The sequence below is a fragment of the Bos mutus genome, chromosome 12 (genome assembly GCF_027580195.1).
Source record: "Bos mutus isolate GX-2022 chromosome 12, NWIPB_WYAK_1.1, whole genome shotgun sequence".
Taxonomy (NCBI): domain Eukaryota; kingdom Metazoa; phylum Chordata; class Mammalia; order Artiodactyla; family Bovidae; genus Bos; species Bos mutus.
The window spans coordinates 81,846,660-81,860,079 of NC_091628.1; the positions used below are offsets into that span (position 1 = coordinate 81,846,660).

Genomic DNA, 13,420 nt, shown 5'->3' on the forward strand with positions numbered 1-13,420 from the left:
GGTGGTGGAGTCAGAATTACTTGTTGGCATAAAGGGGCAGCAGCGAGGGGGTAAGAGTGCCTGGAATTTTGCCCCTAAGGCAGAGATTTTTCTCCCCTCCCTGTTAGCTGGAAAGAGCAGAGCAAGCAAAAAGGCCACAGAAAAATCCCGGGTGAAGGAGAGAGCTTTCTGGCAGAGGGTCCAGCTGACAGTGTAACACTTCTGGGCAACAAACACTCCAGCATGTCCTGGTTTGTCCTTCTGCGCTCATTTATTATAGTGTTTACCACGATGGCTGCAAAGAAAAACTGCAACTAACTTTTCCAATATTGGGCACATCTCCCCTACACTGACGGGCATTCAGGGTTGAGGCCTCGAGGGTCAGGCACAGACTTGAGCCTTAGAGGAGGAGGAGGATTCTGCCAGGGGAAGGATCAGGAGGTGGTGGTGGGGAGTCCAAGCGGAAGGAATGGAATATGCCAAGGCGTGAGGCTGCATGGTTTAAAGACTGTTGTCTAAAGCAAGTCAAAACCACGCCTCGAGCCATTTCTGTTCCTGTTGCATGAATTACCAGTGTCTTCATTGGCGGTGGTATTGGTGGTTTAGTCACTAAGTCGTGTCCGACTCTTGCAACCCCATGGACTATAGCCCACCAGGCTCCTCTGTCCATGGGATTCTCAGGCCAAAAATACTGGAGTGGGTTGCCATTTCCTTCTCCAGGGGATCTTCCTGTCCCGGGGATCGAACCCGGGTCTCCTGCACTGCAGGCATGTTCTTTACCAACTGAGCTACCAGGGAACAATGTCTTCATTACTCTATGAAATCTTCCCTTGGGTTGCCTTTCTAAAAACCAAGATTAAATTTACATACTTTAGGCAAGAGACACATATCGTGACATACTGACGGGTGTGCAAAGTCTCATAATCTGTCAAGAACCCCATGGAGAGGGTGCACTGTGTACAGACTGGCTGCAGAGTGTCCTGGCCCCCAGGGGCTACAAGTTCAGGCCAGGGAGCGCAGACGGTAACAGACCACAAACAACACGAGAAGAGGAAGTAAATTCAAAAAGACGATGCGTGGCACAGTGGGGAAAGCGTGGGCTAGAGTGGCAACTCCCATCTTTGGCCAGCTGAGCAACGCTCACCAATGTTTACCCCTCTGAAGCCCATTTTCTTATCTATAAAATAGGATAACAACCCCTCTCTCATGGGGTCGTTAAAGGAGTAAAGGTGTTAATGTGAGAAAGACACCTGGCAGAGTACCTGGCCCAGGTACTGAGTGAGAGTCAGTGAGTAATATCATCATCAGCTGGTAGGGAAGGATGGTCAAGAACGTGGGTTCTGGGTTTAGGTTACCAGCCGTTTACTTTGCAGCTGTGTGACTCTGGGAAGGCTCCTTAACCTCTCTGGTCTTAGCGGTCCCCATATGTAAAATGAGCTCACCAGTATCTTGTAGGCATTTCTTGAAGACTGAGAGCTGATAACACCTGAAATGCTCAGTGTGGTGACCTCTCGAATGCCCTGCAGCAACGAGCAGTAGTGTTTATTACCAGCCATTTCCGGTGGCCCATCCAAGGGCACAGTGATGAGCTTCTGCCGTGTAGGTGAATGGAAGCTTTTTGGAAGGGACGGACTCTAAGTGGAGCTTCTCCAGGATTCTTTGCACTAACCACCCAGGACAGAAGGAGAAAATGCACGCAAGAGGATGGAGAAGAGAAGCGAATCATTACTGCCTAACAGGACAGACCAAGACGGAACAGAAAATGCCGCCCAGGTCCTACAAAGCGAGTCTGCCTGGCTTGGGACACAACCCCAGAGACTTCCCCCTCAACCAACACACACACCCACTCACCTCGGCAGTCCCTGAAGTCGCTGTGGCTGGGCGGGTAGTGTTTGCACAATCGCTCCAGGACCTGCTTGTAGTGCATGAGCCGGTGCAGCGGGCGCAGGAGGAAGGTGTTGAGCGGCAGGTAGCACACCTTCTGCAGCTCGAAGTCTCGGCACAAGCTCTCCAGCCGCCGGGAGCCCCGGATGCCGGTCTCCAGCGCCTCCAGCGCCTCGCTGTGCTTCCACAAGTGAGCAGCCAGTTGCTGGTGGGGAAGACACGGGAGGGGGCGGGGCCGGGAGGGGGCGGGGCCAGGGAGACCAGCGGAGTCTGGCTCAACCACGTGGTCCACCCCAGCCTGACTCTCCCAAGGCATCACCTTTGCTTTCATTATCTCATCCCACTTGTTAAATCTCATGCTTTTAATATTTCACTATTTAAGTTCTCAAGATGAAATTTAAAAAGCTCTATAAAAGCACAGAGCAGTTTAAAATACGCAGGGATCATAAAATATTTGAGATGTATATGGAACACTAGAGATGTAAGTGTCCTTTTAAAACAAGACTGGTGAAACTCAGGGGAAATAAATGAATGGGAGTGCCTTCAGGGGGCTTGGGGTTTTCTCCTAAATGTCACAAAGAAAATGACAAAGAGGCCAGGGCCACTCAATAAACGTCACATGGTGAAAAGTACATGTTTCTGTTTGGCTCCCTCCCCTTCGCTTGTGTAATAACTGAGCATCTGTCGTGAGACACCTGCTCTGCTGGATTCTGGGGCGCGGATGGGAGTGATGAGCCTTGGTCCTTCTCTACTGGGGTCTGGCCGAGATCCTTTGCTTGGGCAAACTTTTGTCAGGCTCCTGAACCTTCTCCCAGGCGGGGCTGTACACTTCCGTGTACCATCCAGTTTTAGAACTCTGTTATAGCTCAGTTCAACCAGAACCCTCCACCCTGGGTATCTGGTCACCCTTGACATTTGTGGGGGGGCTCTCCATCTGCCACTGCCCGCCAGATGATGTCTTCACCTAAGAATCCCATTAGATTGGTTCAGCTAGAACTCCCCCTCACGACCCTGATGTTTCCTCCTAGTAGTTTTTCACCCTCTGAGCCTGGCCCTGATCCTTGGCTGTAGATTCCCGCTGCACTGAGAGCTGATTCCAGTCTCTCTCCCACTGTAAAACCCCCCTGCAGTGTCCCCGCACCTACTGCAAAGGTCCAGAACAAAGTCTGCTCTACCATCCTTAACGACTGTTGCTGAATATCGTTTTCCTTTAACGGGCAGTGGTGGAGACAGCTGCAGGGTAAGAAGTCTGATAGAGCATTCCAGAAGGGATTAATTCCTTATGGTAGCTACTGTCCTTGTCTTCCCCCTCATTCCCAGAAGCTGGCTATCTGTGTGCTAATTCCCAGAACATCTGGGTTCCCAATCCTGGCATCTCCATTCCCACAGCCCACAAAGAGCTGAAAATCCAGGAGTCCAGATTCAAAAGTCCAAAATCAACCCCCAACTCCCCCCACCCTACTGGAACTGAGGCTGCCCCCTGATCCTCTCACGCAGGATGGGTGCTGCCACTTGTTACTCAAGACAGAAAAACCGGGACAAGATTCCAGATGCCCTCAGGTTTTGACTCCTTCGCCAAGACCTACCAATTCTACCTCCTGCAAACAGCAAGCCTGTTCCTGGCTTCGCCTGGTGGTCACCGCCCTTGTTCAGACCCCTGCCAGGGTGTCTCCACTGGGGTCTCTGCTTCACTTCTGCCCTCTGACTTTCGAGTGGCTCCAAAAGGAGCTTCCACCAATGCAATCGAGCACATCGCCTCCTGCTTGGGATATCCCAAGAACTCCCACCATCTCAGGACAACCTCTGGAGTCTTCGGCAGGGCGCATGGGGCCCTGATCAGTGATCTCTCCTGCCCTTCATTGTGGCTTCTTGCTCCTCATTCCAGCACCTACTGAATGTGCTGGGCTCTAGCACCCAGAGCCCTGGCACGGGGCACTCTGCTCCTAAGGACCCCCTTCAGGCTCAGCTCTGAGTCTTTTCCTGCTCTCCAGGCTGAGTTAGTGACTCCTCCTCCTCCTGGACTTCCTGTCCCCCTTAGCCATTATCATGTGGTCTCCCTGTTGAGTTTATTTGGTGATTTAAAAAATATATAGATTCACGCGTGCTGTGCTGAGTAGCTTCAGTCGTGTCTGACTCTTTGCGATCCCATGGACTGTAGCCCGCCAGGCTCCTCCATCCATGGGATTCTCCAGGCAAGAATACTAGAGTGAGTTGCCATTTCCTCCTCCAGGGGATCTTGCCAACCCAGGGATCAAACCTGCATCTCCTGCATTGCAGGTGGATTCTTCACCGCTGAGCCACCAGGGAAGCCCCATATAGATCCACAGGAAGTTGCAAAGCCAAGTGCAGAGGGTCTTATGCATCCTTCCCCCGGCCTCCCCTCCTGCTCTCATCTTGTCTAACTACAGCACTGAGCCCAACCAGGCTGCTGACACTGGGACAGTCCAGCATTCATTCAGCCAGTTATACACACCCTCAACTTGTGTGTGCATGTCAGTGTGTGCATACTGTCAGTATGTGTGCATGGGTGTGCGTGCATGTAGCTCTATGCAGTGTTCGCACACGTTCAATCCCTTTCTTTGAGTGTCCATCCTGTCACTACATGCACACAGTCGGCGCCTCCAGGAGGCCCGCTGCCCACCTGCAGTAATGAGTAGACGAACCGCTGCAGGCATCCCGCTCAGGCAGGGGTCTTGCAAGGCCCTGAGTGCCTGGAGAGGTGGGTGCAAGGTCCTTGGAGCACAGAGTAGAATATGAAGGATCGGGTGGGGTGCGTGAGGGCTAAGGAATCTGGCACAACTGTCCAGGGAAGGCTTTAAGAACCTGGACTGTATTCTCTAAACCACAGAGAAACAAGGCGGGTTTGGAGCCTCATCAGGGTGGCTGTGATGTAAATGGTGGCTGGAGAGGATAAGAGGTAGATGGTGAATCATGGGGAAGAGAACGGAGAGCCAGAGGGAGGGAAGCGCTAGGAAATGAACAAGGAGAGGGGGCAGGAGGTGACTGGGCCTGGGGGGGACGGTCACAGCCTAGACGACAGGGGAAGGGTCAGGTGCAAGGCGTGCGTGGACCGTGAAATGCTGACGCCGCCAGAAGAACATTTCAGCCCGGCTGAGAGATCACCAGCTGGGTGCCTCTGACTTTTAGGCGGGATTGGAGCCCTGGCCGGCTCTCTCATCCCCTGTGGAGGGTCTAGGGACAAAAGCCAGTGATGTCCCCAGCCCTGCTGAACATCTGCACCTGTGCAGGTGGACGCCCGGGTAGGGGGATGGGCAGGAAAGACTTCGAGCTGGAGCCTGTGCGAAGCACTGCAGACAGAAGTGCCAACGTTGGCACTTCTCCGGAACCTTCGGCTGCTCCCCTCCCCGCTTTATAAAAATTCCCTATAACCGACAATAACAGCCACAATAAAAAATAAAAATAAAAGAAAAACCAATTTCTCTAAAACGCTGCCAGAGTCTAAGCCTCCCCATCTATTTTTATTCTGTTTGCACAGAGTTCCGCGCCATAAATGCTTGCAGCGTTGGCACAGTAATTAAAATGCCAGCACGGCCAAGGAAACCGATTAAATGCAAAAATGCCAGCTCACTAGACGGAGGGGGAAGAATTGCCCTGGGCGGAAATCAGGTCTATTTTTAGGAGGTTTTAGGTGCTAGGTGACCGGAGAGGAGCGTGGATGTCTAGTCTAAGCAAGGGCACCTTTCCGTGGGAGGGTCACAAGGGGAGCTGGTAAACAGGGAGAACTCGGGGGCTATCCCGAGGGGGTGGGACACTTTCAAACCTCGACAATAACGGTGACTCCACAAGTGCTTTAGACATTGTAGGCTCTCAGCTAGTGTGGATGGATGGTATATATAAACAGATGGAAAGATGGTTGGATGGACTGATGGTGAAAGATGGCTGGATGGACAGGCAACCTGCCTTCTTCAGCGGGTAAAGAATTCGCCTGCAATGCACGAGATGCAGGTTTGATCCCTCGGTTGGGAAGAACCCCTGGAGAAGGAAATGGCAACCCATTCCAGTATTCTTGCCTGGGAAATCCCATGGACAGAGGTTGCAGAGTTAGACACGACTTAGAGATTAAACAACAAGCTTAGTTATTAGTTAAGGTTGTTAGACAGGCTTTGGAGGTTGAGCTACAGGAAGATTGCTTTAAAACGTTAACTACAAATGTATTCAGGCTTTCCTGGCGGCTCAGACAGTAAAGAAGCCACCTGTAATGCAGGACACCCAGGTTTGATCCCTGGGTTGGAAAGATCCCCTGGAGAAGGGAATGAAGGTTGTGGTTCAGTCACTGAGTCATGTCTGACCCATGGATGCAGTCTTTGCGACCCCGTGGACTGCAGCACTCCAGGCTTCCCTGTCCTTCACTATCTCCTGCAGTTTGCTCAAACTCATGTCCATTGAGTCAGTGATGCCATCCAACCATCTCATCCTCTGTAACCCCCTTCTCTTCCTGCCCTCATTCTTTCCCAGCATCACAGTCTTTCCCAGGGTGTCAGCTCTTCGCATCAAGTAGTCAACTTCAGCATCAGTCCTTCCAATGCATATTCAGGGCTGATTTGTCTACCTATCCCAGTATTCTTGCCTGGGGAATTCCATGGACACAGGAGCCTGGCGGGCTACAGTCCATGGGGTTGCAGAGTCAGACACAACTGAGTGACTCACACACACAGAGATGTATTCATATTTGAAAGATAAATTGTGTGAGTTAAAATGTTCCATTTTTAAAGGAATTACTAATGGATTCGAGCAAAAGGCAAAAATGAAATTTCAGACCTAAGAGGTGGGAAGATTTCAAACAAGAGGCAGACTATGGTTCACTGTCCCGACATTTTGGGAGACCTTCATTCTTTGGTGTCAGTTAGATATCACTTACGGAGAAGACAATGGCACCCACTCCAGCACTCTTGCCTGGAAAAACATGGACAGAGGAGCCTGGTAGGCTGCAGTCCATGGGGTCGCTAGGAGTCGGACACGACTGAGTGACTTCCCTTTCACTTTTCACTTTCATGCATTGGAGAAGGAAATGGCAACCCACTCTAGTGTTCTTGCCTGGAGAATCCCAGGGACGGGGGAGCCTGGTGGGCTGCCGTCTATGGGGTCGCACAGAGTCGGACACGACTGAAGCAACTTAGCTTAGCAGATATCACTTAATGGTCAAAAATATATTTACCTTATAAACTGACTGAAAGTCACAGAATTGCCTGGAATTCCTACATAGCTCTGAATCCAATATTTCTGTCGAAGAAGCCAAAACAACTGACTACCAGTGAAATGCTCAGTCAACCAATGTTTGTCTACACAGCTTTTTTCAAATGACTCATAGAGAATACCTGTTGTTCTGGTTACAACACAGAGCTTTGGGAAAGTACTGAACTGGATTTTCTTTTATGCCGCCAAATAAAATTATCCAGAGGAGGCAGGAGTTCCCCCAAGGCTGTGCTATACGCAGATGCGAATCACAGGTGGGGATCATGGTCTGAGTTATCTTCCCAGGGGAGCCCCGCCCCACCTCCCCTCCCCCACCAGCAGCTTACCTTCATCCCCTGAATGTTCTTCAGCATCACATCTCCGATTCTTTGGTAATCTCCTCTGATGTGGGCATTCGAGCGGCCTTCCCTGGGAGCAAAGGGTTGGAAACCAAAGCGTTAGCAGTGAAAACATGACCGATCAACGTGCCAGCCCCAGGTGACAAACCATCAACCTTCACGTCTTCCAATCCGCTGACCTATCTGTACTTTCCTTTCTCTGTCTCACAGGACATCGGCGCTAGGAGACTTCAAAATGACCCCAGTCCTCCCGCAGACAAAGAAGTCCACTTGTGCTCTGCAAGTGGCAGGGAAGAGCCACATCTGTTCACTTTAATTTGATCTCATTTTACATTTCTTTTTCCATCCACGCTTGGGTGATTTTCTCAGCGTTAGAACAACGAGGAGATGACTTGCAGGAACAAGCTCATGAAACTGATTCCTTCTCACAGACAGGGACTAACAGACACTTGTAAGAAGCCAGGCTTAGCCTCAAAAATCAAGGTTTCTGCTCCCAAGAGTCCTTACCTGAAGCAGACAAAGGGCTGTGTGAAAAGCCCTTGGCAGGAGAAAAATATAACTGAGGGCGTGCAGGAGACCCCCTTACAGAGGTGGCTATGTGAAGAACGACCCAGAAGAGGGCAGGATGGGGTCCCAGGTATTCAGATGGGTCAGGGGTCCCCCAGACATGCTGGGTGGCGGAAGACAAAGACATGGGTGTTTTGAATGGAGCGTGTGGGTATATATATTAATTTCTCTTTGGCTCTAGGCTGTATCCAATATTGATAATCTAGGGGCTTAAACAGCAGTGAGTAAAGGAATATTATTAATAATAATGGCAGCTTCAGTTACTGAGCACTGACCACACAGTGCTGAGCATATTACAGGCACCGACCAGTCACTGAATCCTCTTGGCAGCCTTGTGACCAGGTACCACCATCACCCTCTTTAAACAGCTAAATACTGAGGCACAAAGAAACCAAGCAACATGTCTAATGTCAGTGATCAGAAGGCTGGAGCTTGATCCTGAGCCCAGGAACCCAGCCTATACACTTCTAGCCACCATACCTGTGCATATCTGCCAATTAACCCGCTGAATCTCCCAGAGAAAATTAAAACATGATTTTTCAACAACGAACCTGGCTAATATCTTCAACTGTTCAGGATAGCCAGAAGCCAATTTAAGGAAAAGGGACAAACTAAAAATGAAAAAAAGGTAAAAATCTGGGCAGGGAGGTGAGACGTGCTCAGGGTGGAGGACAATACCCACACCCCGAGTGTGGAGGACAGTAATTCACACCCACAGGCGCTGCTGCCCGAAGCCTCCAGCACCGGGAGGGATGATACCCTCCTCTCGGCATTAGGAGCTTTCCAGAACTACCTGCTCAACCTCGCACACAGCAAGACTCTCAGGATGGGAGAGGAGGGCAGGGAGGAAGGGACTAAGCGAGGCTTTCCAGGTGGTACTAGTGGTAAAGAGCCCACCTGCCAACGCCCGAGATGTAAGAGATGCGGGTTCGATCCCTGGGCTGGGAAGATCCCCTGGAGGAGGGCATGGCAACCCAGTCCAGTATTCCTGCCTGGAGCATCCAATGGACTGGGGAGCCGGCTGGGCTGCAGTCCATGGGGTCACAAAGAGTCGGACTCGACTGAAGGGACTTAGCACTGAAGGGGATAGAAACGTCGGAGCAGACAAACAGGAAGACTGGCTCCTCTCCCAGCTCCCCTCTCCCCACACCAAGCAGTGACAACGCCACGTACTCCACCGTTTATAACTGAGCGTAGACTGGGAATTACATCTCAGGAGAGACAAGCAGCCAGACCCATCAGGGCATTACAGCTTCTATAAAATAAAAGCAGTGAGGGTGCCCACGATGTTCCCAGCCCCTGCCAGGGTCTTCTACGGCTGTCTTTCTCTTTTTCAATTAATATTTACTGGAATATAGTTGCTTTACAATTCTGTTAGTTTCTACTGTACACCAAAATAAATCAGTTACACGTAGGAACATATCCCCCCTTTTTTTTCTTGGACTTCCTTCCCATTTAGGTCACCACACAGCACTGACCCGAGTTCCCTGTGCTCTGCAGTAGGTTCTTAGTGGTTACCTATTTATCCACAGTAGTGGGTTTATGTCAGCCCCAGTTTCCAATTCATCCCACCCTCTCTCTCTCTGCCCTGGTGTCGCGGTACACTTGTTCTCTGCATCTGTGTCTGTCTCTGCTTTACCAATAAGTTCATCTGTATTGTTTTTCTAGAAGGGCTGTCCTCTTGTTAACCTATTCCATTCTTTTCCACCCCGATGCAGAATTCCTCAATCCTTCTGCTTCCTCTTAGCTGCCAAGACAAACAAGCTGGCCGATGGCCTCAATTACTATGCACTTCTCTTCTGATTAAAGCATGGCGTCTCTTCTCACCGCTGCCTGAAATGGCTCTGTGCAACACTGCCGCTGACCTCTGAGTTACCTAATCCACCAAGGAAGTACTGCCACTCCTGCTCCTGGTCACCCACTCGAGGCTGGTTGGTCCCAAACGCCCTGGCCCTGCTCTCTGGTTTCTCTCCAGGTGACATCTTCAGTCCTGTTTGCCAAGCCCTCCTCTTCAGGCCATTCCTAATCTGTTTCTGTGTTTTGAGAACCCATCCCTGGCTATCTTCTCTCTCTTCATTTCTACCTCTCCCTAAGCAAGCCTTTCTAGTCTCCATGGTTTCAACTCATGATGCCACATCTAACCTCAATGAACTATGTAGTTACTGACCCAGGCCCTGTATTTTATGACTTTCAGAGGTTGCTGCCTGAGTGACCTCATGGTGGTGGATATGAAGATGACACAGTGAATGTGGTGGCTTAGTCACTCAGTCGTGTCCGACTCTTGCAACCCCATGGACTGTAGCTCGCCAAGCTCCTCTGTTCATGGGCATTCTCCAGGCAAGAATATTGAAGCAGGTTGCCATTTCCTCCTCCAGGGGATCTTCCTGACCCAGGAATCAAACCCAGGAATCTGCATTGCAGGCAGATTCTTTACCAACTAAGCTCCAAGGGAAGCCACCTCATAGGAATCTCAAACTCAAGAGATTCTGCACAGAGGTATTTATCTTGCTGCCAAAATCTCATCTCTTTCCTCCATTTTGTTCCTTAATGAAGCAACTGTCCTGCCTCAGCCTCAAGCCAGGAGCCTCAGTTATCCACACTGGTCTGCCTCCCTCATCCCCCACAAAGCAGCCTCAGTGGAGAACGCTCCAGCCTCTGACTTAGACTAGACTCTCCTGGTGGCTCAGATGGTAAAAAATCTGCCTGCTAATGCAGGAGACCCAGGTTCGATCCTGGACCAGGAAGATCCCTTGGAGAAGAGAATAGCTACCCACTCCAGTATTCTTGCTTGTTAAAACCCATAGACAGAGGAGCCTGGTGGGTTACAGTCCATGGAGTTGCTGGACATGACCGAGCAGCTGACACTTTCCCTTTCTCCTCCTGAGACAGCATTCAGCTCTCTGCTCATGATCAGAAATTATTCCACCCCATCAGCTACAGGGGTGTGGTATCTTTGGATCTTTGGTGAACGGTTCTTAATTGGGTCACAACAGAGATGTTTATCGTTTGGCTATTCTGTGGATCCTGTGTGAGTGCGTGGTGAAGTTGTGAATTTACAGGTTGCTTCTTCTCCTTACACACTTTGCGCAGGAAGGAGCTCCTGCCAGAAACGGAGGCTTCCTGGTGTTTAGAACCACCCAACCTCGCACCTTCAGCATCACGGCGAAGCTCTCTTAGGAGCTGGGAAATTCTCCTTCCCTCTCTACCACATCTGAACAACAAAGAAGGACCGAACTGCTGAACTAGAACAGCCTGGTTTCAATAAAGAGAGGGAAGACACAACTTATGCTTGATTTCCAGGTATGCAGCTATCATCTCGGAACCTAAGTCATGACCCCGAACTTCCAAATGGGCGTGCCACTTGGCAATGCACGTGAGACAGGTCTTCAGTTCATCCAAAGGACATCATCTAGATATTTTAGTGAGAATGCTCTGGACTGGGCGGGCGGAGAATTGCGGGTGTCGGCTCCCACTGGTAGTGAACAATCTTCTGTCTCTCACAGACAGCATCCTGACCCACGGAAAACCAGGAGCAGTGGAGCAGGCAGGGAGGAGGGGCAGGGAGTGGTGATGGAGGCCAAGCTGGATTGACTTCACTTCCTTTCTTCCTTTACCAACTCTTTATCAAAAGAGAAGTGCACTGATGCTAAAACCCAGACGCCAAGGGGGACCTTCCTTCCTGCTTTGGCTGGCCGGCAGAACCTTATCTGTCTCCCTCGGTCTTCAGAGTATTTCATTTGGGAAACTGCTCTGGGATGGCATCGCGGATCCTCTGTGCCCAGTCAATCCACTGAGCAGGGGCAGACTAAGGCCACGCGATGAAACCAGGCTGGCACTCAGCAGGGGTGGAACATGGAGTCAGTCCTCAGGAAAGGGGGCGAGACCTGTGCCCCAGCTGCTCCGTAGAGAATTACCATCACGCTTACGCTTCCTCTGCATGTGAACGCCAGTGAACCCGCAAGTCCAGTGCACTGGCCTTATTGTAAAGAGCTAAAAGCTCACTTGATTATGGAGAACATGGAAAAGTAATTACAGCTTTTCCGGAACAGCCTCTGGATGTTAACCTCACAAGAAAAGGGTCCTTGTTGGGAAGGTGGGGCCGTGTATTCACTGTCTGGCTAATTACTGTGCAACAATGCAGCGGAAAATTCTTTTGACAATTTCGCACTGGAAACCCATGTACCAAGAAGCCTCCCAGATGCTGAATTCTGACCTGTGCACCATTATTAACGTGCTCCAGGGCACAACTAAGTGTTGCCTCAGCACAAGGTTGAACACAAACACACACACACACACACACACACACACACACGCAGAATCTCTGACTCTTCCAGACCCTCTGTAAACGTTTCATTCACCACTACAGACAGACCAAGGCTCCACCCTTTCCTCCCTCTCACAACAAAGCAAAGAATCAGCTCATTAGATTAAAACATAAAAGCAAAACCACATATCTTGGAGCTAAAGGGCTGACTTTTTAAACTCAGCTCTGGGTTGGGGGTACTCTCTGACTCCAAGAAAACGGATTTAACTTTGTGAATTTTTAGGCCTCATTTGCAAAACAAACATCATGCCCTAATTCTTACCATTCCTTGTGGTTCCTATGATTCTAAGTGGGGGGAAAAAAAGAGGCTGTAATTATGTCTGTGTGTATGTGTATCTGTGCTGTTATTGTGCTGAATTGCTTTAGCTGTGTCTGACTCTGTTCGACGCTATGGACTGTAGCCCGCCAGGCGTCTCTCTCCATGGGATTTTCCTGGCAAGAATACTGGAGTGGGTTGTCACGCCCTCCTCTAGGGGACCTCTTGCACTGGCAGGCGGGTTCTTTATCTTAGCACCACCTGGGAAGCTATGCATCTATGTATCTGTATGTCTATGTGTATCTAAATAAAAGAACATGTAAGTGAGCAAATGAGTAAAGACAAATCTTCCACTAATATGTAGGGCAGGAAGGGCAGCTGGGTTCAAAAAGCAACGAATTAGCCAGAGTAATAGATTTCATATGTGTGTGTATATATATATTAGCTGCATGTAATAGATGTGGATTTCAATACTCTCTGATGAATTTCAATAGCCTTTGAAATCCCTGGAGGAGAAACCTCATGAATGTGAACTAATTCACACTGCCACTTGCAGGGAAGGCATTTGTGAGGCGTTCCTGCTGGGCTGGGGGACACTATTTGCCCCCAGTAGCGACAGGTACGCGACCATCCTGTCCTCTGGCTCAGGTAGACACAGCAGCCTCAAGCCCTCAGCTACCTTGTGCTTGTCAGCTACGCACACATTATAGATTTGCCTGAAGCTATAGCTTTTCTTCTTCCAAGTTTACCAGGTCCAGTTCAATATGAGGCACGAGAGTTACAGCCCACTCACAGGCAGGCTTGATAGCACCAGATGAGAGCTGGGTTTGGCTCTGTTGACGGCCATGCATCAAAACA

The 13,420-nt window shown here is 50.1% G+C and overlaps 1 protein-coding gene across 2 annotated transcripts in view; it reads right to left on the bottom strand.

Annotated features, from left to right (window-relative positions):
* The window catches only part of FARP1 (FERM, ARH/RhoGEF and pleckstrin domain protein 1), a 314,477-nt gene that overhangs the window by 13,643 nt on the left and 287,414 nt on the right, over positions 1-13,420 (bottom strand). For both annotated transcript variants that reach the window (XM_070380802.1, XM_070380803.1), the window contains 2 exons: positions 7,404-7,485; positions 1,831-2,068 (listed from right to left, as the gene is read on the bottom strand). In XM_070380802.1, coding sequence (XP_070236903.1) covers positions 1,831-2,068; positions 7,404-7,485 — 320 coding nt within the window. The remainder of the gene's footprint in view (positions 1-1,830; positions 2,069-7,403; positions 7,486-13,420) is intronic.